The following is a 26644-nucleotide window of genomic DNA, read 5'->3' on the forward strand; positions in this document are numbered from 1 at the left end:
ATAAATCTTTATTTACAAAAACAGGCAGGGAGTCAAATTTAGCCTATGGGACGTAGTTTCCTGACCACTGTTCTAAGTTATAGCCTCCCTGTAAGCCCTCTGGTCTGGCTAAAAACTGACTAACCAGCAAACAGCTATCAAGTACATACAATGGGACCTGCGCTGTGCTCAAGACAAAAGAAATAAAGTTTTATCATAGTCTTCAGAAACTTACAATGTGGTTACAAAAACAGAACATTAAAATAAAATGTCAAAACCACTATAATGCAAGGAGATTAATGTAACATGCCCAGTAAGTATCTGGAGAATAAAATACAGATAATGATAGCATAGGACACATAATGTTCAGCAGAGTTCTGAAACATTATGATGATGGACGTTCCCTAGAGCCATCCTTAACCCTCCAGTCTCACACTCTAAACACTCTCCCTGGACAATGCCATCCATTCCCATGACTTCAAACACCTCCTCTATCCCAGTACTGTAAGCTCAGCCCAGGCAGCGCACTCAGCCTCCAGAAGTTCAAGCCACACGGTAGTCCCAGGTACTCATCCCACTGGGTCTCAACTCAAAGTCATTTCCTCCTCCCCAAACTAGCTCTTCCTCTTACATCCCTGCTGTTGATTCATGACATCCGTCTTTTCAGTTTTCCAAGCCAGAAGAAGGAACCATCCAAGATGCTTCCTTCTCCTTTCCCAATCCACCACTTCCAATCAAGAGTGCCCCCTTTTTCCTAGGCAACTGCTGAGATTAATTCTCTTGCAAGTCATACAGCTGTCTAACCCCACTGCTCCTCCCGTTCTTGTGATCCTTGACTGTGCTCAAGACAGAAGCCTCACTATCACCTGCCTCTCAACCCCTCTCATGCCCACACTGCTCTACAGCTCCTTTCCCCGAGCCAATTTTCTATAGCTCCAATCCCCCCCAAACTTATGTGCTCTGACATTCAGAATGTATATTCTTTGGCAAAAAGAATTATCTCCTTGATCTTTCCACACCAAACATCCCCTCCCTTGTTCTAAAGGGAGCTCCTTGTGTGGCTATATTCCCCATGCCACATACCCCACACACTGCTATCAGAGTAATCTCCCTGCAAAATAAATCTGATCATGCTTAAAATCTTTCTGTAAGTCCCCATAATGTGCTTGGATAAAAAGCACACTCTTATTTGGCACAAAGAGCCCATTGTGACCTGGCTAAAAGTATCTTGTTGCTCTCTATAAAATATGGAAATTGATGGGGCCTTGTGCAGATCAAATGATGAACACACAGAAGTGCTTACAGTGGGGCCTGCCATATAGAGAAAGCTAGACCAAAATTTGCTATATTTTTAACTTATCATTAACTGTCTAATCTAGTTTCCTGGCACTTTCCCTCCTGCACTCTGTTCCAGCTGTGCCCAACCATGCAGTTCCTCTAACACAGACCACTTCATGCCTCCAAACAGCACATTCTGTTTCCACTTGTTCTCTCCCTTTGCCTAGATAACTCCCTCCTCCTTCAGGAAACTTGGCGTGGCCCCAGGCTCTGACTGGGAGCTTCTGCTCTATGTTCCCAGACTGTCCTTGACATCCATCAACCTCACCGCTCATGGTGCTCTGGTGCAACTACTGACCTGCATGCCCGTCCCCTCTCCAACACTACTCACTCTATCTCATCCATCTCTGGTACTCTAACACCTGTGCAGAGGTTGTTTTCCTAGAAATGAGTTCACGTGAGAAGATCTATAAGCATAGTTTGTGAAAGAGGATAAAGCTAACTTTGAAGAAAAGTCTTAAATCATGGGGATTTAGTATGGTTAAGTGTCTGGGTTTCATTACTTGATATTTCTGTTATCTGTTTTACCTCTTCAGAAAATCACGACTTACTTAACTAGATATAAAATGATGTAAGTTGCAACTCTACTTAAAAACAATCTAATGACTAACTGGATCTAGTAATTCTTTAGAGCAATATATAGTTCAATCAAAAATGAATACACTTTCAATTCTCTTTAGAGTTATAACAGGTGGTCATGAAACAAGTCAGTAGCTATCCTCATTTATTTTACTTGCCTTAAGTGAAGTAGATTTTAACAATCTAATAATTTATTCAATATACAATCTCAAATTACTAAAAATAGAGCCACTTCAGAATTTCTTTCCTTAAAAAGACAGGATGTAAAAAAAATTCAATAAACAAAAATATTAAAGATGTGATGATAACATTTATATAATTCGATCCTATGCTCAGATCAAAAGAGATGCAAGACCAAAGATAAATCAATACACATCTTTGTTCTAGTTTCTTTATAAAAACTTAAACAGAAAACAAACATCAAGGTGACTCATGACATTCAGTTAGTAAGGTAAATAGCATGACATAATAAAAATAACAATTATCATTTTCATCAAATATGACATTGTCTTGTTAGCAATCCTACCTTTTGGAAAGCAAGTCATATTCATGCAAAATCATCAGCAGATTTTCTACAATATTGAGTTCACTTATCTTCTCCCTACATTCTGGACTACAAATTAAAAACTATTAGTAACTACTAAAAACATACTTTATCATATCCATTCATTTAATACCCTTGTTCTCGTATTATCTTGGAAGGAGAAACAAAAAGCAATATAGCTCCATGGGGCCAGGCCACATCAAATTCTAACATTCAACAAATGTTACATGTCCTCAATTTAAATTTGTTTAATAACAGTATGATAACATCATGATTCCCTTTCTCCAGAAAGAATGATAGGCTTTTCATTAAAGAAGTAATAACAGCATTATTCACAACAGCCAAGATATTAAAATGACCTATATGGGCCTACATAAATACAATTGAATATTATTATTCATCCTTAAAGAAGAAAGACTCTGCAATTTGTGACAACATGGAGGAAACTGAAAGGAACTGTGCTAAGGTAAATACTGTATGATATCAGTTATATGTGGAATCTAGAGATGAGCATGGTGAGTGACTGTGAGGGGCTAGGCAGGAGGGAAATACAGATTAACGGGTACAAACTTTCAGTTAGAAGAATGAGTACTGAGGATCTCATGTACAGCATGGAGACTACAGTTAGTGTGTATTTTACACTTGAAAGTTGATGAGAGCACATCTGAAGTGTGCTTATTGCACACACACAAAAAGAGTTAAGTATGTGATATGTTGAATATGTTAATTCTCTTGAGCTTGATAATCATTCTATACATATAATGTATGTCATATCATCATGTTGTACACTTTAAACACATGTAGTTATATGTCCCAGTTATTCCAAATAAAGTTAAAAAAATAAAAACAAGAAAAAAGCACTGATTCACTTACTGGCATAAAAATATATTTAAAGCACTTTTATTTAAAATAATCATGATGTCTATAAGGGAACGTGTTATGCAGAATTATTTTAAGGGTAAAAGTGTTTGAAAATGTTTTATATGTTAGAATGAATGTACAGGAGAGAACTTATTTTTAAGGTGAGAGAGATAAAGTTGTCAAAGATACAGTTGTCAAATATTGCTTTATTTTGAAGATTTTATTTATTTATTTGACAGGCAGAGATCATAAGTAGGCAAAGAGGCAGGCAGAGAAAGAGGAGGAAGCAGGCTCCCTGCTGAGCAGAGATGTGGGGCTCGATCCCAGGACCCTGGGATCATGACCTGAGCCAAAGGCAGAGGCTTTAACCCATTGAGCTACCCAGGCACCCCTACTACTGTTATTTTGAAAGTGCAAGTATCTGAGCATTGGATGAAAGACTAGGTAAGTATTTCTGGTCAAGAAAAAGAGAAGAAACTGTCATTTTCCTTCCCAACTTAAGTTTGAAAATGATGCTTCTTCATTCAGGATCATCTTCAATATATTAATGCTCCTTCGTGCTTATTTTTCATAAATTATAACTATGGAGATAAATAACTAGAGAAACTGATCTATTTTTTTGTCTCTCCCACCTAAACTGCTATGGCAGTTGAACTAGAAAGATATTAAAATACACTTACCTTTCAGCTAAACTAGCCAGAGCCAGAAGGGCACCCAACAAAACATTAGTATCTCGGGCACCAAGTAAATTTACTAATGTCTGAAAAATGAAGTAAAAGAAAGTTTCATTGTGTAAGTACCACAGCTTCTTGAGTGGTATAATGCTTATAATGCTTCTTTCAAAGAGGAGTTTTTATTAAACATTCACCACCCCCAGCTCTTTGAGAGGGTACAACCTCTTCCGGGTTTGAAACTCAAGGCCAGTTCCTTGTGGCCATTCCTTACCCAGAGCAGAAGCAAAAGGGACCAAGGTACATGGCCAAAGTTCTCACTCTTCCCTCTATTTTTATATGCCCAGGAGGGCCCCTCTGCCTCTTCTGCCTCTCCCCAAGGACAAGTAGGGAGACTAATGATAGTAACTAGGATACTGGGAGCAATCAGCCATTGTTTTTGAGTTCATGTTTTGAACTCATTGTGAACCAGGCATTGTGGTAGGCCCTTTCCCAATTGTGGAACTACTTTTCACCAGAGTGTTGAAAACTGTCTTTTTACCCCCAAACTAAGCAAGATATGTCAACCTTACCAAGCACTTCATTTGCCTCCCAGATTTCTAATTGATGTTTAAAGAGCATGAATCGATGCTTCCAGATATCATGCCAAGTAATATGACTTAACTGGAAGTCTGTACCTCATCAATTGCCTTCTCTGAACTCCCATTAACGCAAATTCATCCCTCTACTCTCTAGACTTTTAGAACTCAGAGTCCTCCAAAAGTGCACAGTCAGATCCATTCAGGCCAGAGCTGCAAGCCGTGTTACAACTGCTTGGCTGATTTTTGGTTTCTGTTATATCAATTTTCCCCTTTATGATTTCATTCATTTTTTTTATAAAGCTATCATCGTCTTTATTTCTCCAATCCCCTCTTCTTATTCTTCTCTTACTTTTTTCTCTGATCTCCTAACACATTCCCCAAACTTGAGTCACTGACATAACATTCCCACAATTTTCGCCATATCCACTTAACTCCTTAATGCTACTCAAAAATGTTCCTCAAATTCTAAGTGGTAATATCAGTGAAATAGATATAGCTATTGAAAATAAAAGTGTTGATTTGTATATGACCTAGAATTATCTCTTATATAATGAACAGCATGTGGGAACACATTTTAAGCAACCCTGCTCTAACATATGCTCAAAAGTGGCCTCTTGGAATATGAGAAATCAACAGATTATTAAAACTTGGCTGTAGGCAGCTACCATCTAAATAGTTTTGCTATAGATATAAATTTAGTCTGTTTTGACTAAATGTGCATCCATTCATCTTGAAATGCATGTTTGATCCATATGCCTGTAATATTATACCATCTGATTATAGGGTTGAACCATATGAAATTGCCCAATAGACATGACAATTTCATATGGTTCAAACACATACAACTCCATGTGCCATATGGAATGTATTGATACGTATACACACACTTTGCTCATTTGTAAAAACACACACTGAGGGGCAGTTTATATATAGCAGGGCTTCTCAAGCAACATTTAAATAAAGCAACAAACTTGGTTGTTAATAAGTGGCATAGGAAAAAAGAAAAAAAAGTTTCAGAAAACTGCTTGCTATTCTGTGTTTACTCCTTAGGCTGATGAAGAATATTAAAGGCTTGGCAGAGATTTACAATTCTGGGCTAGGTTAGCAGGTTTGTGAACTATAATTATTAGAAACCTGATCACAAGGCTCTGAACCCAGCATGTGAACCACTGCCATAGGAGACGAAGTATTGCCTCCCTCTGGGGCCACACTCACCTTGTGGGCTCCACTTGTGGTAACCCATTCTCTTTGGTCTTTGACAGCAGCAAGTTTCTGAAAAATATCTATAAAGGAAGGGAATAGCTCAAAGAGGGATTCAGCACGTAAGGGCAGCAGTATTCATAGAACCGCAGGTCTAATGTACCAATGGGCAAGCAGGGAAAGGGGGCATGGGAAGACAGACAACACAAAAGGAAAAATGGAGGGAGGAGGAACAGGGTCATTTTTTTTTTTTTTTACTCTGAGAGTTACCTCTGAAGTTCAACTAATAATTATTATATATTATTATTATTATTATTATTATATAATATGGAGACAACAAAAAAGGCAAACATCTCCTTCTGCTTAAAGTTGAATGAGTTCCTCAACATGATTACAACTTCAAAGTGAGACCTACTCTTCAAAGCTCCATCCTATAAAGATTTCAGATATAAAGAGGAGAGGAAGGCCACTGAAGGTGATGGACGCAGCAAGGCTCCTCAGCTGAGGGGAACAGGTGTTCTCAAAGAAACTTCCTGGTGCCCAGGATCACCACATACTCTCCTTTCCCTGTAACTGAGAATCAGTGTGCTGTCCTGGAAACAAATACGGGAAACCAAACCCTATAGCTCATCAAACCTGAAGGGGCTGCAAGGTGAGGCTGGAAAGAGCCTCCAGAGAGAGAAAATTTGAGTTCCACACACACAGACCAATGTTTCCACATCCTTGTCATCATATCAGGATCTTTTTTTTCTTTTTAATGCTCACAACTTTTAAACTTTATGAGGCAGGTATTATCATTAACCCAACTTTGTAGATGAAAAGTGAACAGCCTCTGGCATTTTAATAGAAATCAAAGGAAGCAAAAAACATTTTTACCGAAATCTGCCATTATGGAAGTCCCTCTTGCATTAAAATAAACTTGTGCTCAGTGACAATCTGCAACATGAAAGTGGGCTTTTCAAGGTAAGATTGTGATTTGAAGTTTTCCTTCTCGGCATATTTTCCCACTGAATATCAGGGGGAATGATGGCAGCCATCAGTCCCTGATGGCAGGGAATCCCAATACCATAACTGTGTGGATGGGTATACTCATAAATATTCAAAAGATCTTTTTTCCTACTGAAAAAGCCATCCCGCTCATTTGGCAAGTGGGAGAAGTTGCCGTGTTCCCGCAACAACACTTACACGTCATGTTGACCAGTTTGTCCACACTGTGCGGCTCCTCTCCGTAGCCGAGGTACTCATTGGCCACAATCTCCATGTACTGCAGGAGGGACCAAGCCAACAAGAGTCATAAGGATTAGTAAAAACCACATGAGCAGTTAAGGGACAAGACATGTACTTCTGAAAATGACCTGTAGATGGCACAACGGATTCACCAAATAACACTGGGGACCTCACTCAAGTGAAGGTTCACTCAAGTGCAATAGGTAGCTTGAGTTTCTAGATTCTTTGCCTTCTCTTGCATGCCCTGAGGTTGAGGGAGGGGCCATGGAAAGAGTGTATAAACTCTCAAAAAATGACGTGTGACTAAATAAGTTTGTGGTGTAATCTGGCTCCAAATACAAAAAAAAAAAATTATATCTAACCAGCATACACACCAATAACAGTAATCAGAATAAAATGGGCCTGATAATCACTTACTGCAGATAACTGATTATAATAAGAAATAGGGTCAGAGAAACACACATAAAATTCTAATAGAACAAGGGAAGTTAAGGTAGAAAAAAGGATCCTTTATAATATAATTTTGTGAAAGATAAGCCATTTCATTAAATGAGGTAAACCTTCAGCCAATTAAAAAAAATCTTAAAAACAAAAACTAGATATGTTTTAGCAATTTCCCAAGAATTAAAATATAATAAAATATAATAGATTTAGCATTAACTGGCCATTAAACTTACTCTTCCATTAATAATACAGAATGAGTTTGCCGGTCCAAAGATTCATTATGAAATCATTCTTTCTCTACGTGGTAGGAGAGTGGGCTGTCTCAACCCAATGCCATGCCTAGAAATTTTGCCTTATCATACTAATAAACCCAAACATTTGACTGGCTTAACCTGCTTATCTTCCCTCAGTAGTTACAAAAGCAGACAAATAAATGGAGTTAAGATCGTTCCTCACATCATCATGTATTTGGAAATATTTTAGTGAGCATAATATTTTGTGTGTGTGCAACAATTGTAAACATCTTTATAACCAGTATTTTCCCATCATTTGGTTTGTGCAATGTCGAGGATCTGGGCCTGCCAGCCAACACCTATTTCTTCTCATTACTAACTGAAGACATGTGACCTTTTATAGAACTTTTCTTGTTTCAGCAGGCTGGGTAAAATTAGCTGGAACAAAATGTCATGGGTCCCTTCCTGCTCTGTGAGTATCCTGCCTCACACACACTTATCCACCCTGCCTGCTCCTCCGCTTGGCAGGCAGCCTAAGGTAAGAAAGCCATCTGCCGTCACACACCTATGTAATCCTTGCCCAGAGCCATGGCACCAAATGGAAAGGAAAAACCAGCCACCGCGAAGGAATCTTACCTGAGCTAGGTTTTCAATTCCACCCAAGCTATGGAGAATTTCCTAATAAAACAAAAACAACAAAACATACACAAAAGATGAGGGTGGAGGGGGAAGTATATTTTACATGTAAGTTCTTGATTAAATCATGAGATTGATAATTATTTTTGAAATCCAGGTCCCACATAAATATGCAGCTCTTTAATGTTTGCTGTACAAACCACATTAAAGATAAACTCTTAATAAATATGAAAGTTGGGTTGAAATTAAAAGAATGAAAATATGCTCAGACCTGCAGCCTGACTCCTCATTTTTTCTACTTCCCCTCATGTCATCATAAAATGTTACAGCTGGAAAGAGCTGTTGAGATATCACTCCCTTGGGGCATCTGGGTGGCTCAGTGGGTTAAAGCCTCTGCCTTCAACTCAGGTCATGATCTCAGGGTCCTCAAGGTCCTCAGGCTCTCTGTTCAGCGGGGAGCCTGCTTCCTCCTCTCTCTGCCTGCCTCTCTGCCTACTTGTGATCTCTGTCTGTCAAATAAATAAAATCTTAAAAAAAAAAAAAAAAGATATCGCTCCTTTATACTGCAGATTAGGATAACTAAGACCCAGGATGGTAAGCCACTTTGCCTAAGTGACCAGCCTGGAGAGGAATGGAATCCAGCATCACCAACTCCCATGACCTTCCTGTAGGGCCCTGCCTCGTGTGGTACACAGAGATCAGCATCAGCCTCATGGAGAAGCTGGTTAGAAATGCAGCACATCCACCGTGCCCCAAACCTGCTGAGTCACATTCTGAATTTCCACAAAATTCCCAGGTAAATCACAGACACTAAAGGTTGACTGGGATTGCTCTAGACAATAGGGCTCCTCCTTGAAATGAAGAGGCTAATGTTCTTATTAAACCCATACTTTAAATGAAGGTAAGAATCATCATCACAAAATGTCTCCTGATACAGGCTTTTAAATCCAATGCCCAATAAGAAGGCATTTCACAGAACTTCTGAAATTACTCTAAAAGCAGTAATTAGGGAAGACGGGGTGGGAGGTTGCAGTCATGAGAGGGACCAACTTGGAACTCTATTAATAGCAAGTGCTCTCAGATTATCCACATTGACATTTATCTTCAGGCAAATGTGTTTCAAGTGACCCTAACCTGTTTAATTAAAGCTGTACTCTTCTTAACATGCACACGAGGAAGTCATTTGAAAAATAAATATTAGCCATCATTACAATTCTGGGAAATGCATGGTGATGGGTACACAAATGTGAGGGAGAAGAATCTAGTTCCACCTTGAAATCCACTGAGTGAGTGGGCTGAAAAAAAGGCTCAAGATTCTTGAGGCCTCCTGGTCAAGGTTTCCTTATTGTATGTGCAGTAAATTTGGAAACACTAAACATACCCATGTTTAAATTAAGTATGAAGCGACACTTACAACTCAATTAAAAATAGTTCTGTGGCTACCCACTAATTTGAATTTTCACCATTGCTATTCACTCTAGAAGCGTTATAATTAAAGACCAGAAGAATACTGTATGCATTATTCTTAGTTATGGCAGAATATTTTATATATATAAAAATAACATTTCAAGGCTACTAATGTTTATTCAACAGGTTTTTTTTTTTTTTCATTCTTATTACGTAAAAACCCAGCATCAGGCTCTGAAGAGGACACAAATATGCAGATGACTGCGGCTGACCTCACTGAGCTTTGGGCAAGCATAAGGTAGATATACAAACAACTAGCATTTAAGACAGAATTTGGTAAGTGCTATAAGGAAGTTATACATGAAGTGCTATGATGTCCCAGGAAGGACACATGATATCCTGCTGAGAGGACTACAGAAAATGTCATAAGGGTGGTGCCCACGGAAAAGGTTTAGAAGGATGGACAAATCTGCTGAGAAAAAATAGGTGAAAATCAGGGAGATTACAAGCAAACAGAACAGTAGGTCCAAAGATGCACAGAAGTTGTGCACAGAAAATGAACATCAAGGTGTTCCATAACTCCAAGAAGCACTTCTGTAACTCCATGAATGGCATTTCTGGGAATAATGTCAGAAAAGCACGGTGGGACCAAACTGTGTGAAGGCTTAGCTGTGAGTCTGAATCTGAACTTCATCATGTGGACCATGAGATCAGATGACAACATTGTGTGAACAAGGGGTGATTAGAATCAGCTCTGAGGACCACCCTCTGGTTTTGCAATGAACTGGAGAGGGAAAGAAAGCCACCCGGAAGCCCTGTTGGTTGACAGTGGCAGTGGGCAGAACAGAGAGGCAGAGACAGTCTATGAAGTAGTGTGATCCACCAAACATGAAGACATGCTAGAAGAAAAGCAACGAAGTAGAAGACATCACCATATTTGAGCCGGGGGACTGAGGTGTAGCAAGATACTTTAACAGACCCAAGGAAGGAGAGAGGAAGAGTCTAGGTTAGAGAAGACTCCACTTGGGACATACTAAGCTGCTGATGGGATGTTCACTTGAGAAAAGTAGAAGAGACCTTGAAAGACGAGGAGAGGGCAAAACATTGACATCTGAGAGTCGATGACTTGAAGAGAATTGAAATTTGAAGCTTGGGAGTGAGAAGACACCAAGAGAGAGAATAATATTTAAATGATTGGACATGGGGCGCTGGGGTGGTTCAGTTGGTTAAATGTCTGACTTCGGCTCAGGTCATGATCTCAGTGTCCAGGGATCCAGCCCAGTGTCAGGATCCCAACTCAGCAAGGAGTCTGCTCATCCCCTTACCCTTTCCCCCATTTGTGCTCTCTCTCTCTCAAATAAAATAAAATAAAATAAAATAAAAATAAGGAATGCTTGGGTGGCTCAGTCAGTTAAGTGTCTGCCTTTAGCTTGGGTCATGAACCCCAGGTCCTGGGATCAAGTCCCACACAGGGCTCCCTGCTCAGTGGGGAGTCTGCTGCTTCCTCTGCCTGCCGCCCCCCCGCTTGTGTGTGTTCACTCTCTCACTCTCGCTCTCTGACAAATAAATAAAATAAAATCTTTTTAAAAATAAATAAATAAAACATGATTGGCATGGTCATTTTTAAATTTTTACCTTAACGAGTAACATATCTATCCAGTAATCACTATTAAGAATTGGGAACGAGGGTGCCTGGGTGGCTCAGTCAGTTAAGAATTGGAAACTAAATCCTATTTCCCAAACTCCATTCTGGGAATAATGCATTTATTCTGTGGAGTGGTTGGTATTAGACATTCTGTTTTAAAAATAATAATAATAATTTCATGACCAAATTCAAATCAGCTTGGGAAATGATAATGTTAAACAGAGTTTGACAAATACTTTTATCTAAGGACCCCTTGGGGCCTTTAACATTCTGCTGGGCATTCTAAGCCTCCAGTGGGAGGACAGAGGTGCAGCTTTTCCCAAACAAAGATCATTCACTGAAGGACACTTCTTTTCACAGAAGGAACACAGGAGTAAGTATAGGAAAGGGAGGAGGCTTTGTCACTCTCTGAGAATGTCGTTACATACTCAAGAAATTACCCTTCATATATGAAATAAACACTGCCCCCCACCCCATGCTTCTATGTAAACTGGGACAAGGCCACAGACTCCTGGTCTTCTTTATGTTTCCTTTGGTCATGCCCATGTGACCGCTTTCACCTGAGAGTGTCAGCTGGAGAAAACCAAGTCCACAAGGTCTGTACATACCTGGGCTTAACAGTTCTGGGTCCTAATCTGAAAAGCAAATATGACTGCACGCTTGAATTACAGCAACACTTCCTGGGTGCCCCGTCAGATCTTAGCATTTTCTCCCTGGTCACAAGCCCGATGGTCACAAGACTGGGTTCAGTACCTCTGAGCCCAGTGACCTGGAGAAAGTCCCCAGGGCAATCTGCCCTTTAGTTCAGTGTGCAATATGTAACGAACGCCCTTGCTCTGACTAGTCCCTGAGGTTTTCCTTCCAAAAAAAAAACAATAATGTAATACAGATAATGAGTATGTTCTCAAAAAAATGGGAGCGCAATGCAGCACCCAAATGGGTGTTGGTAGTGCACAACTATTTTTGCCCCAGCTGAAAATGTCAGTGCCATTAGACACTCTAGTCCTAGATCTAGTCAGCAACCACATCAATGCCAGGCACACTGCAGAGAGCCCTTAATAGTGATTCACAAATGTCATCACTTTACTTCACCATTCAAAACTCAAGAGTGGTTCCATGCTGCTCATGCTGGAGTCATGATTTTAAGGCCCCTCTGTGTGCTGGTATCTTATCTTTCCAGATGGAAAAGTAATACTCTTCTAAAAACTTGCTAATGCTCTATTTGTAGGGAGTGAGTCAAAGGAAAATATAAGAGATGGTTCAAAGTTTCCTACCTTGGAGTCTGGAGGCAAGGTAGTGTCACTAAAAGGATGAGAAGTTGATCTGAAGGTTTAAGGTGAGAGGGAGAAGCAAAGGGCTCCATTTTTAAAGTGGCTGAGTGGAATGCACTCTCATAGTGCTTCTCGAACTCTTTGGTCTGTACTCCTTTACAATTTAAAAATTACTGAGAACCTCAGAGAGTTTTGTTTATGTGGGTTATATCTATTTACCATCTTAGAAGTTAAAGGTGAGACATTTTTAAAGCACAGGAATACACAAGTACCTGTTCCCTCAGCCCTCAGAGACATGGCTTGTCACACATCCTGTCATCGCTGGAGAACTCCACTGCACACATATAAGGCAGCGAGCGTAGAAGGCAAACAACATCGTGGCATTATTTTTAAGATATTTTTGGCCTGGTGGAAGCCCTGAAAGCTTTCAGAGACCTGTAAGCACTCCGTGGGTCACACCTGGAGAACGACGGTGCTACTGTGTCATACACATGGCCATCCAAAATATCCCTGGAAATGTGGGACTTAACACAGAGAGACAAGTATGAGACTGGAGATAAGTACGTGAGCAAAAAAACACTGTCGAGGGACGCCTGGGTGGCTCAGTTGGTTAAGCAGCTGCCTTCGGCTCAGGTCATGATCCCAGCGTCCTGGGATCGAGTCCCACATCGGGCTCCTTGCTCGGCAGGGAGCCTGCTTCTCCCTCTGCCTCTGCCTGCCTCTCTGTCTGCCTGTGCTCACTCTCTCTCCCTCTCTCTCTGACAATAAATAAATAAAATCTTAAAAAAAAAAAAAAAAAAAAAAAAAAAACACTGTCGACCACAACAGGTGAAGCCAAGAGCGTGGAAGCCAGGGGAGAAGATGATTAAAGAAAAGAACTTTGGGAAGATTAACATTTAGGAAGGCAGGATTAAGAAAAAGAGCAAGTAAAGAATATAGAAAGGCGCAAAGTGCTGAGGAAGGGCCAGAGCCCCATGGGGTGGGTGAAGGCAAACAGAAAATGTGGGGAAGCCTCTGCGCTGCAACAGGAGTTGAGGAATGTAGGTGCTGGGAAAAGGTCACTCAGCCTATCTTTCGATTGTGGTTTCTAATACAATTGTAGGTAGCAGCTTTTAAGATCTTCACTGTATCCTCAATAACCAACATGCTCTGGCCTCACAAGAATGAGCGCAGGTGGGCATTTATGTTTCTCCTACGTGGGCCTCCTACTATACTTGAACTCTCAGAACATAGGTCTTTCTTAATTATGACAAACTCTACACATGTATACCTTCATAATGGCTACTCTTTCATTCCTTCCAGCTTCTTCTCCATTAAGCAACATACTGAAGTCTCCGGCAGGCAAGAGCCAATCTACAAGCCACCAGTTTGCAACCTCTGGATCAAGGAATGCTGACTAAAGCATGGCTTCCTGGGAGAACCTTGTACACGGAATTCAGTGTGCAAGATATGCAGCCCATCAGTTCTGACAAAAAGGAAGTAGGTTCAAGAGACATAGCCTGACTTTTCAAGAAATGGAGGAATGAAGGTAAAATGAAGATTTGAAGGAACACCTGGGTCAAAGAGAGGACATTTTTATGACAATGGAAAATAGAAAGGGAGCCACTGACATAGTAAGAAAGAGAATAGGTAGAGGGGGAAAGCCTTGGCAAGGAGGAGGGATATTTCTTCTGAAACAAGAAGAACATAAAGTTTCAAAGTAAGCCAAACATTTCAAGCAACAAAAAAGAGATAATAAGAGAGCTCCCACTGGGATGGTTTTGGTTTTCTCCATAAAACAGATGATGCTGTGATTTGGTGAGAATGACGGGGGTAGTGTTTGAGGAGTTGGGGTTGGGGTATGAGAAGTGGACCTGGTTTGGACCAGTCTCTGTGGATCCTGCAGCACTGACTTAACAAGAAGGGAAAGAAATGCCTAGCAAAAGTGAAGACTTGTTGAGATTCAATGGCATAAATTATAGTAAATCCCAGCAAAGCTCTGTGACTTCAGCCAACAGTTCTTGGCAACTCAAGAAGTTAAACAACTGCCTGACCACATGCTCTTCTTTGTGGAAAGAGAGTGTGGGGGAGAGATTCAGAGAGAATCCCCTTCTATGGAAAGGCTAGAAATCAGGGAAAGACTTCCTTTAATATGTGTTTCGTCACAAAATGCCATAAACAAAGAGATCACTGAATTCTTTCCTGCAGAGAGCAGGGCAATCAACCAAGTCCCAATCCATCAAGAACAAGACTAAGAAACGCAGTACTTCAGAGTGGAGATCTGCAGAGTATGAGACAGCTGTCATCAATTCTCTGAACAGAGAGAACAGCTCAAAGTACATCTATTTTGCTAACTTCTGTAAGTAAAAAAAACTAGATTTCCTGCTAACAATCCATCTTCATGAGAGTCAAAGAGGGTGTTATTAATAATTAAGTGGGAACAATGAGCACATTCTGGGACTGATCTGGGAAAAATGGAACACATGGTCCACCCTTATGAGATATGCCCCACACAGAATTGCAAGCGGCAGCTCAGAGATACATGGAACACACAGTTCTGTAAAGTTGGTCATGGGGGAAAGCATGCTATTTTCCCAGGAAACTTTGAGCAACCAGGACAGAAGGCCATTTGGCGTATGCTCTGAGGCCCAGGGACAAAGCTAAATGATAATAGCACAAAACCCACTCAGAATACCAATGAGGAAGTAGTGATTCTTCTAAAAGGAAAGTAGTGGAACCACCATGAATCCCAGAAGTCTCAAATCAGAGCAGGCTCTGTAGCTGACTAGTACCAAAATACTTTTTTTTTAAGTGCCAAGTTTGGAAAAGGTGGTCACTGGGGTAATGAAAAGAGATACATTCTGACCCAAAACAATTCGTCAATAAAATCAAATCCAAAATAAGAGATCTACCTAGTGGTCTGAGCTTCCCAATAGCTTATCAGGACAGGATGTAAAAGGAGATGCTTCTTGGGGGGGAAAAACAATCTGTGAAAATTACTGAAGCATGTATGAACACTAAGAACACTCTAGATATTTAACACTGCAAGCAGAAGCAACAATGACTGATAAGCAGTCTTGAGGCTTCAGAGCACTGGTTTTTAAATTGTGGTCTCTGACAAGCAGCATCAGCATTACCTGGGAACTTACTGGAAAGCTCTTCAGGCCCTCCCCAAACCTATGGATTCAGAAACTGTGGTGATGGGCCCTCGCCATCATGAAGTCCTCCATATGCTTCTGATGGACACAAAAGTGTGAGAGTTGCTGCTTGATGGAAGCGGCTATCTACCAGCCAGTACTGGAAGAATGAACTTTCAAGGTTCAGGTGAAATATTAGGTAAGCTTCTCTTTAGAGAAGAGAAAAGCAAAAGCACCAAGTCCTGGCTAAGCAATGTGTGGGCCATGGACCAGTATCAATGGCATCCTCTGGAAGCTTGTCAGAGATACAGAGCCTTGGGCCTCACTCTATATGGGATGAATCACAATCTGCAATTTACAAGATTCCCAGGGGCTTCTTAGGTGCATTCAAGTTAACAAAGCACTAAATGAGGGGCAGGACACTCCACTAACTAGGGAGGGGAGGGAAAGGTTCTTGACCTCACAGCCCTCATTTGAGACAGACGGGAGGGTCCCTTGCTCACCTCTAACTCAGGGTCTGAGGCTGGATGTGGGGAAGGGCACAGCCTCTTGAGCAGCAGCCAAAAATGCAGGCCCTGCCTTTCCCTCTGGAGGCCTCTGGAACCCCCTGGGAAGGCCCCCACTGGTCACTGCTGATGTTGACCCAGTGAGTTGCTGAGTCTTGCTATGGCCAAGTGTACACCTCTCTGATTGCCAGTGGGTTAAGACATACACCAAAAGTTCCATCCACTTGATCCCATAGTTCATATAGCAGCAACTTACAGATTGTTTTGTCTCTATTAAAGCGTGTCTATCATATCTTTTTAGATAGCATGTGAGATGCCTCCTAAATTTGAAGGCTACTGAGTTGTGAGAGAGGAAAAAGGTTAACATGGTCCCAGTTTTTTTTCCAATCTCATCTTCATGAAAAGTAAGATTTATTTTTATTTTTTCCACCAACCTGGTAACACGGATCCCTCATTAGTAGTCTCAGACAGATTAACACTCTCAGAAAATGAATAGATGGGGCTCGATGAACCCACTCTCTGAAAGAAGAAAAGAGAAAGCACGTTTGTCCATGTTTAAAAAAAGGCCAGTGTGACAGAGCAACACAAGATGATGAAGGGGAATAGGGAACATGCAAAGGAACAGAATTAGTTTGTTTCAAACTTAATCTGCAGTAAGGAATGTTAGTTGGTACCCGAACACTCAAACCATTGCAGTGCAAAATACATAAAGGCTGTCGGGGCACCTGGGTGGCTCAGTGGGTTAAAGCCTCTGCCTTTGACTCAGGTCATGGTCCCAGGATCTTGGGATGGAGCCCCACATGGGGCTCTCTGCTCGGTGGGAACCTGCTTCCTCCCCTCTCTCTCTGCCTGCCTCTCTGCCTACCTGTGACCTCTGTCTGTCAAATAAATAAATCTTTAAAAAAAAATACATAAAGGCTGTCATTATCCTCATGAAGCAGAGGCCTCAAAATTATTTGGCTCCCAGAGCCCTTATTGGCTGAGGGCGGCGCCAGACCAAAAGACATCCCTAAACTTTCCAATAATTAGGTTTGACTCAATAAGAATTTATGCCTGGATAACTTAGTATCCATTTGAAAAAATAATACACACAATTATAAGAAGTGAGCTTTTATTTTATTCTTGACCACATTTACTTATGAATGGAGTATGTGCACCTTAGGCTCTAAACAAATTCTCAAGTCTTGTAACCAGATTGCATACTACCATCTTCATCTTCTCTTCCAGCTGAATTTCACATCTTACTTGCTTTTATCATGACAACCACAGAAAACCCAGCTTCAGAAAAATATGCCGTCATCTAAAGGAAGGCAGCGCAACCTTCATATGGAAACCATAAAGTATCTGGGTCTGACAGATATGTGTAGCTCTGTTTTCCTTGCAAATTTAAAAGACCCTATGACACCCCTGGGGGTTCTCTGTAGCCTCCAGTTTGGGAAAACGCTATGATAAAGTACTTTCTTAGGTCAGTTTCCCCAGAAGCAGAACCTGAGACAAAGGTTGGTGTTCAGGTGAATGATTAAGGAAGGACATGTCCTCAGGGGAGACCACTGAGGGTGGGGAGCACTAAAGAGAAGGGGAAAAGCAAGCAAGGGCACCATCTCAAGCAACACTTGTCTCCCACTGTCCTCAAAACTAGTCCAACAGTGGCACTTGGTATAAATGTTAACAAAACCCTAGAACAAAAAGTGTCTTTTACTCCATAGTTAGCCAAGAAAAACTGAGGAAGATGACAAAAGCTACTCCAGACTAGAATCCACATAATTTCTCCCAACCTCTCCCACCTGTGCCACAGCTGAGCTAGTTATGCATCCAGAAAGGTTAAGAGACTTTAAAGATCTGCCCTTCCATCACCTGGTACCTTTGCTTAAGCTGAGGTCCCAAGCCGACCCTTGCCTGGCCTGCCTCCGATTAATCCTTAGACTTTGGTGGTAAAATTCAGCTTCATCTCCTCCACAGTTCTAAGAAATTCAGCTCTGCCCCCAAATCTGCACATCTTGAAACTGAGAGCACAAGATCCACCCTCCTTAAAGGCAGACTATCTATGGTCACGGCCCCTGGAGGTGTCACCTTCCCCCATTCTATTCTATCCCAAATCCCATCCACTAAGACTTAGCTCATGAGAAGGAGCTTGGGAAATATGTTTTTCTCATAGTCTTATATTCCTAAGGATGCTTGAGTCCTCCTGATAGATTAGAAGCTCCGTCAGAGGCCTTGCTCTGGAAAGAGAGGCTAAGCAAAATGTCCCAAAAGCATCAGTGGCTGAGAATTGCTCCTGGCAGCAGCTGCCCACCATAGCTACCATCAACCACAGCCCTCTTCCACCCCAGCCACCATGACAGTACACCTTTGCTATGGAGACAAAGCTCAGTTTCTTCTGAAAAGAAAGGCAGGGCTCAACCCATCCCAGGGCTGCCAGCCCAGGCAGAATTAGCCAAGGCCACAGTGAGAAGCTGGACTGTTGTAGTTCATGCAGACTTCCTTGCATGGGGAAAAAGAATACAAATTCAAAAAACACTTTGAATTTACAACCATTACCTATGGGAACACTTGTAAGGATGTGTTATTCTGAGGCTCCTATTACAGAGAGAATACCTTTAATCTTTATAAATAGGGAGATGGCACATGACTGCTTTCCCTTTCAGGTGCTGGGGTTAGCTAAAGATAGCACATAGCCTGAACTGTGGTGCAAAGATACGACATCCCAAAGATCAAACAGAAATAATGATCAAGTTGCAACAGCTGCTAAAAACCTAATGAGGTTTAATGCTGATTGCTTTTCATTATTTAAGAGGAAAAGCTACGGGACATATTAAGAGGTGATTCATGCTACAAATATGTGTGCACTGGTATTTTTCCTGTTAACTATATACTCTCTTCATGAGGAAAGTTCATGACCTTTGCAATGTTTTTCATATTAAAATAAATATGAAAAGTTTTCTTCTATTTCCTCCCCCCCTCTAAAAAATAAAAGGAAAAAAAATTCCAGAATAGGCTTCTTAAAATTATTATTATTAAAGGAGTATAAATAAATGAGTTCCAGAAAAGTCTCAGAGTTAAAAGTTCTGTTCCAAGCAAATGGCATTTTTTGTTTTGCAATTTTGGGACTGAAGCCCAAAGCTATTAATATTTCTACATGATTCTGGCCTCTGCTGTTGTAAATGTAAATAGAATTCCTGGTGTCTGAGTCCTTTGGCTTCTCCTCTCTGAGCACTGACCTCTGAAGAAGCAGTTGTTCCTTCCTTGGCTCCCAGCCCTGAACCCCCCACAAGGACGCAGCACATGGGATGGATCTCCGGTATTCAAGTGGAATGGAGTGCTCTGTAAGATGATATAGATCTCTGTTTGCCAGGAGTTGGGGGAGTAGGAAACACAAAACTTAGTGCAACCAGAGAATTATAGAGAATAATAGCGACCGATCATAAAGACAGGGGCCCTGGTTCTACTGAGGCAGCAGAGTCTCAAGGAGCAGAGCGGCTGGCTCAAGGCTGCACATGAGAGTAGAACTGGGGGCTGACTCCTGGGCCAGTGCTCCTGCCATCCCATCCACCCCCCCTCCAGATCCCCCAGGCAGGGGTGACCAGGGAGACAGTGACTCTCCAAAACGCATCTACTGTGGGAGCAGGAATGTTGGGCACAGCAGCCGGGGGTCCTCTGGGGCAGCTCTGAAGAAGCTGTCTGTCTGCAAAGATAGTGTTTCCCTGGAGGGTATGTCCCAATATAGCCGCCACACAGCAGTGGATTCATGAGCAGGCAAATATTTATCCCCTCTTGTGACTGAACTTTTGCCACTTCTTTCACAGGACTATTAATACATGGCAGCGTGATCAGCTCCCACGGCCTTTGTCCATGACCACCTGCCACGTTGCTTTTAGCATCACACGCCACTTTCTGCTATCGATACAAAAAAGGGAAGGAAAAATGGCACTGGCCGCATAGTCATTGAAAGGAGGGTAGTCAGGGTTTCACCTTCTTGCATGGTGAAAGAGACAAATAAATATACGATGTGAGAGCTCCATGTAAAAGCCAGCCACGAGTCAGTGGTGTTGGATCATAAAACTGCAAGTACCAAGGTCAACAAGACAGCCAAATGGCTCTGAGGTTAGCTGACTCCAGGGGCAGATGCACAAGCCAGAGGTTCACCCCTGACCTCATATGTACCATGCTTTGCTCTAGTTCTTGCTCAAAATAAGCAGCACCTTCAAGGTGGGGTGTTATTTCAATTTCCCTTCTCATTAACACACAAAACAACACCAAGAAAACTTCTACCTTCAACTCAAAATTTAGGAGTGGAGAAGTTCAAGCCTGTTTCAAAATAAATATTATCCCAAATTCATGAAACAAAGCCCTGTGGGGTTTTTTTGTGTGTGTATGGGGGGAGATCCTAGAAGAGTAAAATTCACATCAAAATAGATATGGTAAAACTTAGATGAAAAAAGAATATGTGTGAAGAAATTAATTCAAGGAACCTTTACTGACTTGTTCCATTAATTTTAATGGGTCTTTATTTTTCCTCTAGCCCCAAATAGGCTCCCAAACAAAAGTCCATCTAATGGGGCTTTGCTGGTTCCTACAGTCAGTCATTGATCTGAAAAGACTGTCTACATGCATTTCTTCTACATAGTTGATGGCAGTTTCAGAAGTAGAATGCTTTCACATATTACTCATCACCTTCTCATAGCCAGGCACTGTTACACACCCAGAGGTACAGCAAAGGACAAAACCATGCACTTGGGGCACCTGGGTGGCTCAGTGGGCTAAAGCCTCTGCCTTCGGCTCAGGTCATGATCCCAGGGTCCTGGATCGAGCCCCACATTGGTCTCTCTGCTCAGCAGGGAGCCTGCTTCCTCCTCCCTCTCTCTCTCTCTCTCTCTCCGCCTGCCTCTCTGCCTACTTGTGATCTCTGTCTGTCAAATAAATGAATAAAATCTTTTTTAAAAAATGCACTTGTGCTCATGGAGCTTAACTTCTAAAGGGAGAAGATCAATGATAAACACAAACTAATAAAAATTCATATGAGGCATACAATGCAGGACAACAAAGGTTAAAGTTTAGGAGTCCAGGGGATACTATTTTCAGGCAATCAGAGAAAGGTTCTCTGATAAAATTGGCATCCAAATGAATTGAGGAAGGAGTCTAGGTCAGAAGAGCGAAAGAGTTAAGTATATAGTCCCCGAGCAGAAGTGTAGTTGATTATGCAAGGAACAGCAAGGAAGCCCATGGGGCTGGAGCCAAGAGAACATAGACAAGTAATAGGAGTTGAAGTCAGAGAGATGGCAAGAGCCAGAGCTGCAGGACTTTGTAGAATAATAACAGGAGCTTTGGACTTATATTCTGGAAAGCCACTAGAAGGCTCTAAGCAAATAACTAACACAATCCAATAGAGATTTTGAAAGGATCCTTTTGGAAATAGTGTTGAGAACAGTATAGGGAGCCAGAGATCACAACAGGGAGCCCAGGTAGTCTACTGCATCTACTGATGGCAGCTTGGACCTGGTTAACATATGGAGAAGAGTAAAGCTCGGGGTGCACAAGTTAAGCAGGAAAAATCAAAAGTCTTGTTTTCAGTATGTCAACCTCGAGATCTCCAAAGAAGAAAAAGTCCACTAAGGCATATGTAAAACAAAAGATGAATCAACAGCAGTTACAGCTTACAAGGTACAGTCTGCCGGAGCGACACTGATAAAGGGATGGGTAGACTTACATAAGTCCAAGTGTTTGGGGGTTGGCTGACTTTAGCCATGGAAACATGCTTCCTAGAATGTGTCTGGAACTCAGTGCCTGGCTCTCAGAATCTCACGAACTGATGGGAAGCTGTCATTTATTGATTTGGCCATTGATTGGTTCTGGCAGTTATATGCGGCCCAAGAAAAAGCACTGCTTTCCTGGGAAGGTGGGGACATTTTCATTTCAAGCCTGTTAGACATCCAAATGGACAATTTTTGCAAGAAGCAACAGTAGAGAGCAGAACAGAGAGAACATGATTACTGAAGTGATACTTTTCTGATGCAAAACTACTTTGATTAATAAAGAACCCAGAAACCAGGCAGAGGAGAAAAGAGCATCAGCTAAGTCTTGTCTGAGGACCCTGGGCTTGGCCTTAACCTCTTGGCGACTGCATGTATCAATGAGGCTGGACTGGACTTTTTCTTCAGGGTCTACTCCAGCTCTGTAATTGGATGATGTCTTTTCTATGTGTGTGTGTGTGAATATATATGTATATATTTGAGGAGAATAACATTTCAGGAGAAATAAAAATATAAGAGTTAAATATTTTCTCTAAGATATGTGATGGGAAGATGCTTGTTTTTGTTTGAGAATTACATGAGGTCTTAGGTTCTTGAAGGTTATTTTCTTCTTTTGTACATTTAAGATTCTGAAACTTAGAGCAAAAGAGAGACAAAAAGGCAAGATCCTAAAGGAGTCTCAGCCAATGAGACAGCTCTTTCAAAAACTTTACTCTGGATAACATATGGTGTTTGTATGTACATCATAATTTCTCAAATAAATGAAGAAAAAAGCATAGAATTTTTAAAACATTAGAAGGAAAGATAGCAAGAATTGATGGAAGTACTTCTAAGAGTGGTATAAAGGGTAATTTTTCATTTTTTTATCATTTTCTGTATCCTTACATTTTTTATGGTGCTCAAAATAATTTAATACAGAGAAATTTCACTATAGGAAGACTCTCTCAGAACCCATGCTCTCCAATAAAACCAACGACAATGGCTTCAGCTGGAGATAAAACACCCAAACCCTGTCCACTGGGAGTTCAGTGTATGGGAGAGAGGAACAGGGGCCCAATGCCATGAAACGGAAGGACAGCTGAGGGGCCAGAACAGCGAGGAAGACAAAGATGTGGGAGCAGCAGACTTACAGTGAGCATTAGCATGGACGGAGGCTCAGAGGTGAGAGAAAATCACTCTCCAGAGAATAATCAGGGGCTTGCTGTGACCTTGGTGAGCCCCATGGATGCATGAGGCAGGAGCAAAAGATGAGGCCAAGAGGGAACAAGATCTCAAAGGGCTTTGTGAACCACTAGGGAATTGGAGTTTTACCCCAGTCCTTAGAGGATGGCCAGACTTTACCAAAGTGACCAGGCTTACCTTTTCCTAGGCAAGGAGGAAATCTTTAAAGGCCCCTATTGACCTGTCTGCTACCTGATGCAAGAAAATCACAGAAAAAGCATCTCTCTATCAACTTTGTATATTTCAAGAACTAAATCAAGAGATTGCTTCCAGTCCTTTCCTCTCACCTCCCCAGATAGGATCTGGAGAGCCAGTGCTGAAGTTCAAGTAAAGCTCAAAGAAGAGTCAATTGCATCGTGACCTAGGCCTAGCTTGGACATGGACAGCAAAGGTCTGTCTGGTAAACAAATAACTGTGTAGGTCCTGTTGGTTGGAAGCTCCTGTGAAGGCCCCAGGATGCTCTGAATAGCATTTCTAAATTGTGAAGTCTCTGCCAGATGCTTTCCCTGTCTCATGGGGTTCTTTTTTTTTAGATTTATTTATTATTTTGGGGAGGAGGGACAGAGATAGAGGGAGAGAGAAACCCAAGCAAATTCTATGCTGAGCCTGATGTGGGGCTCTATCTCACAACTGTGATATCAGACCTGAGCTGAAATCAAGAGTCAGATGCCTAACTGTGCCATCCTGGCACCCCCAACTCAAAAAGTTCTTAAGCTCTTGTGTGGAGTATAAATAAATATCTTCCCAATCTAGACTTCTAACAGACGCATTTCCAAAATATGCCAGTTTATAGTAGATATTTCTGAAAATGGGATGTAAAATAGTAAGGACACCAACTTGTTCTCACTAGAAAAGTGACTGCATTTTTAGACCAAAAAGGTCATGCTAAATGGGTCAGGTGGCACTCTTTTAACTGAAATTTGAAAACCTTGTATATACTTATGTCTACAAAAGTTACAGGAAAGGAAGGAGAAGATATCCTGGCAATTGTGGGATAATCGTACCAGGAAGAGACCAGTTAAGTGAACTCACTTTAAATAACACTAAATTTCATATTAAATAGGAGGGGACATGACTTAATGAAAACATGATCTTAAAGTGTAAACTATGAAACTGAGATCGATTTTATTTTACATTTAGCAAAATTTCAGTTATAATTGCAACTCTGCCCTAATAACTAGAACAAAGCAAGAATGGATGCTGCTAACATCTGGGGGCATACTTTTTCTGACCAATCATGTAACATGATCCAATTCTCTTCTTCAATTGTCTCATTCTGCCAGTGCCTCATTTGTTCGGTTCCAACAGTTCACCACCATCACTATTAGTATCTTCAGGAAATTCTATATATATTCTCTATATAGAATATATATATTCTAGATATCTAGATATATATTCTATATATTCAGATTTCCAAGTTCATTTCACAAATAGATTGTTATATTTGTATTGTGTTACAGGATCTGCGCATTGTCTGGATGTCAGCAAGGAATGGACCGACAAAGAGGAAGCTCAGAGGAACAGATACACAGGAGAGATATCTGAGTAGAGGTCAATTTTATAAGGAGTTAATTAGAGGATATGTCAATTTTGTGACAAGTTTTACTTCCCTATACACCCTCGTAACAATCTAGTCTTGGATTCCAAGCTCTCTTTGTACTTCTCTGGACAAGCAGATGAAATGGAAGGGGGGTGGATTTATTTTCTAACAGTAGACTCTCCTACACACAAATGACCTTATGGCAGAAAGGAAAGTTGGAAGAATACAAAATTTTCTTCCGTATTCTGCCACACATCAAGATTCACGACCATGAGTAACCAGAAGTAACCTCAGCTTCAGACACGATATTTTCACTTGCCCTTTGAGATTGACCATGAGGTGTTTGCAGCTTACAGTGTTACCTTATCTGACCCTGGATTAACAAGTCCTGTCTCATTTCAGATGCCACCTGGCGATTTCATTTCTGAGAATGAGGGAGTAATCACAGGTCAATCTTAGGAAAGGCACCCAGAAAGGAGGTATCCAGAAGTGTGGTTTAGGGGAAGATTACAGTTGGGGAGAATGAAATAGATCAAGAATGAAAACCGCATCACTCAGCCATAAACTGACTGATGACCTGAAAGGGCTCACATTCTACACATGAGACAAAATTCCCAATTAGCTGTATCTTCAGGGTAAAACTGAATGGCATAGCATCCTGAATATGCCCAATCTTGTCTATAGCCTGAATCAGACCAAAGACCAAAGTCCGCAGTCCTTCAACCTCCCCAGTATTTAGTTGTCATAATATAAATAGTTTATATCCACCATATTTTCCCTTGTATTGGGATATTGGGTAACTGTTTTGCTGACCAGTGTAGATGCTGAGTCCCTAGAAGAAAGGGGATCATGTGTCCTATTCATCTTTGTATTTTCACCCTCTTTTCCTTTCCCATTGTTTATTCCCTCCCTTCTCTATGCACGGTAGATATTCAAAAATTAAATTACTGAATTGAATCCAAGCTTTCCAGCCAACACTAAATCTGATGTTTGCAAAGAAAAGGATAGGAAGCTATACCAGAAAAGGCCCCAAGAAAGAGTTCTTCTGTAAGTCTAAATATAGGTGGAAAAGGAGGAGAAAAGGTAATTCTGGCTATCTTAACAAGGTCATACAGGGTGAGAAACAATAGAGGACCTTTACACTTAAGCCATCTTTGACCTAACCCTGCTTTTAGAATAGAACTGAACGTAACAATCTGTCAGCAGCCAGAGGATGACGTAAAAGGATGCCCTTGATGTTCAACATTCCTAAATTCCTTCTCCTACTATGAAAGCAAAGAGATCTATAATCATCTCTTCCTAGTTTGAAGATTTCCAGGGACTACTCATGTTGCAAGCCAGTAATTCCATCCAATCTAAGAAGCCTCATTAATCACTAAGAATTTGAAAAGGTTCTGACAAGAGATCTCTTAACTTCAGAATTGTTAAGATCTTTTCAACTGTTGGATGGCAACCCTTGCCCGATTAGTTTCCCTAACAATTTCTGCCTCTAGTGTCCTCAGGCTGGGGACACAGTGACATCTCTCACATCTTTAATATAGGAAATGCTCTGCCTTCCTCAAAGCACTGACCTGATAAATGGTCTATTGGACATCCCCTGAAGAGCTGATGGTAGTCTTCTTCAAAACAAATTAAAGAACATCATTGCCTAATACCATTTTGGGCATAATTATTCTGCTACTAACCATTGTCCTACTCTGTTCAAGCTCAAGAAGAAAACAGTCAGGGACAACTTCATGTCCTTTGTAGCAGTGTTCATTAATCTTTCAACAATCTTTGAGTATATTGTCAAGAACTAAGCAGGGACCCAATTCCATAACCATGACAAATATTTTAGGCTTTTCATATTCTGAGTCAGTCTAATAATCCTCTGCCTAAATCAAGTACAAAGGCATAAC

At 41.1% G+C, this 26644-nt stretch overlaps 1 protein-coding gene across 7 annotated transcripts in view; it reads right to left on the reverse strand.

The window, feature by feature from the left end:
* Positions 1-26644, reverse strand: part of NEK10 (NIMA related kinase 10) — a 228195-nt gene that overhangs the window by 168999 nt on the left and 32552 nt on the right. For all 7 annotated transcript variants that reach the window (XM_044252584.1, XM_044252587.1, XM_044252586.1 and 4 more), the window contains exons 6-11: positions 16673-16757; positions 8294-8335; positions 6939-7017; positions 5769-5836; positions 3982-4061; positions 2423-2509 (exon numbers count right to left, since the gene is read on the reverse strand). In XM_044252584.1, coding sequence (XP_044108519.1) covers positions 2423-2509; positions 3982-4061; positions 5769-5836; positions 6939-7017; positions 8294-8335; positions 16673-16757 — 441 coding nt within the window. The remainder of the gene's footprint in view (positions 1-2422; positions 2510-3981; positions 4062-5768; positions 5837-6938; positions 7018-8293; positions 8336-16672; positions 16758-26644) is intronic.

The sequence above is a fragment of the Neovison vison genome, chromosome 6, assembly GCF_020171115.1.
Source record: "Neovison vison isolate M4711 chromosome 6, ASM_NN_V1, whole genome shotgun sequence".
Taxonomy (NCBI): Eukaryota; Metazoa; Chordata; class Mammalia; order Carnivora; family Mustelidae; genus Neogale; species Neogale vison.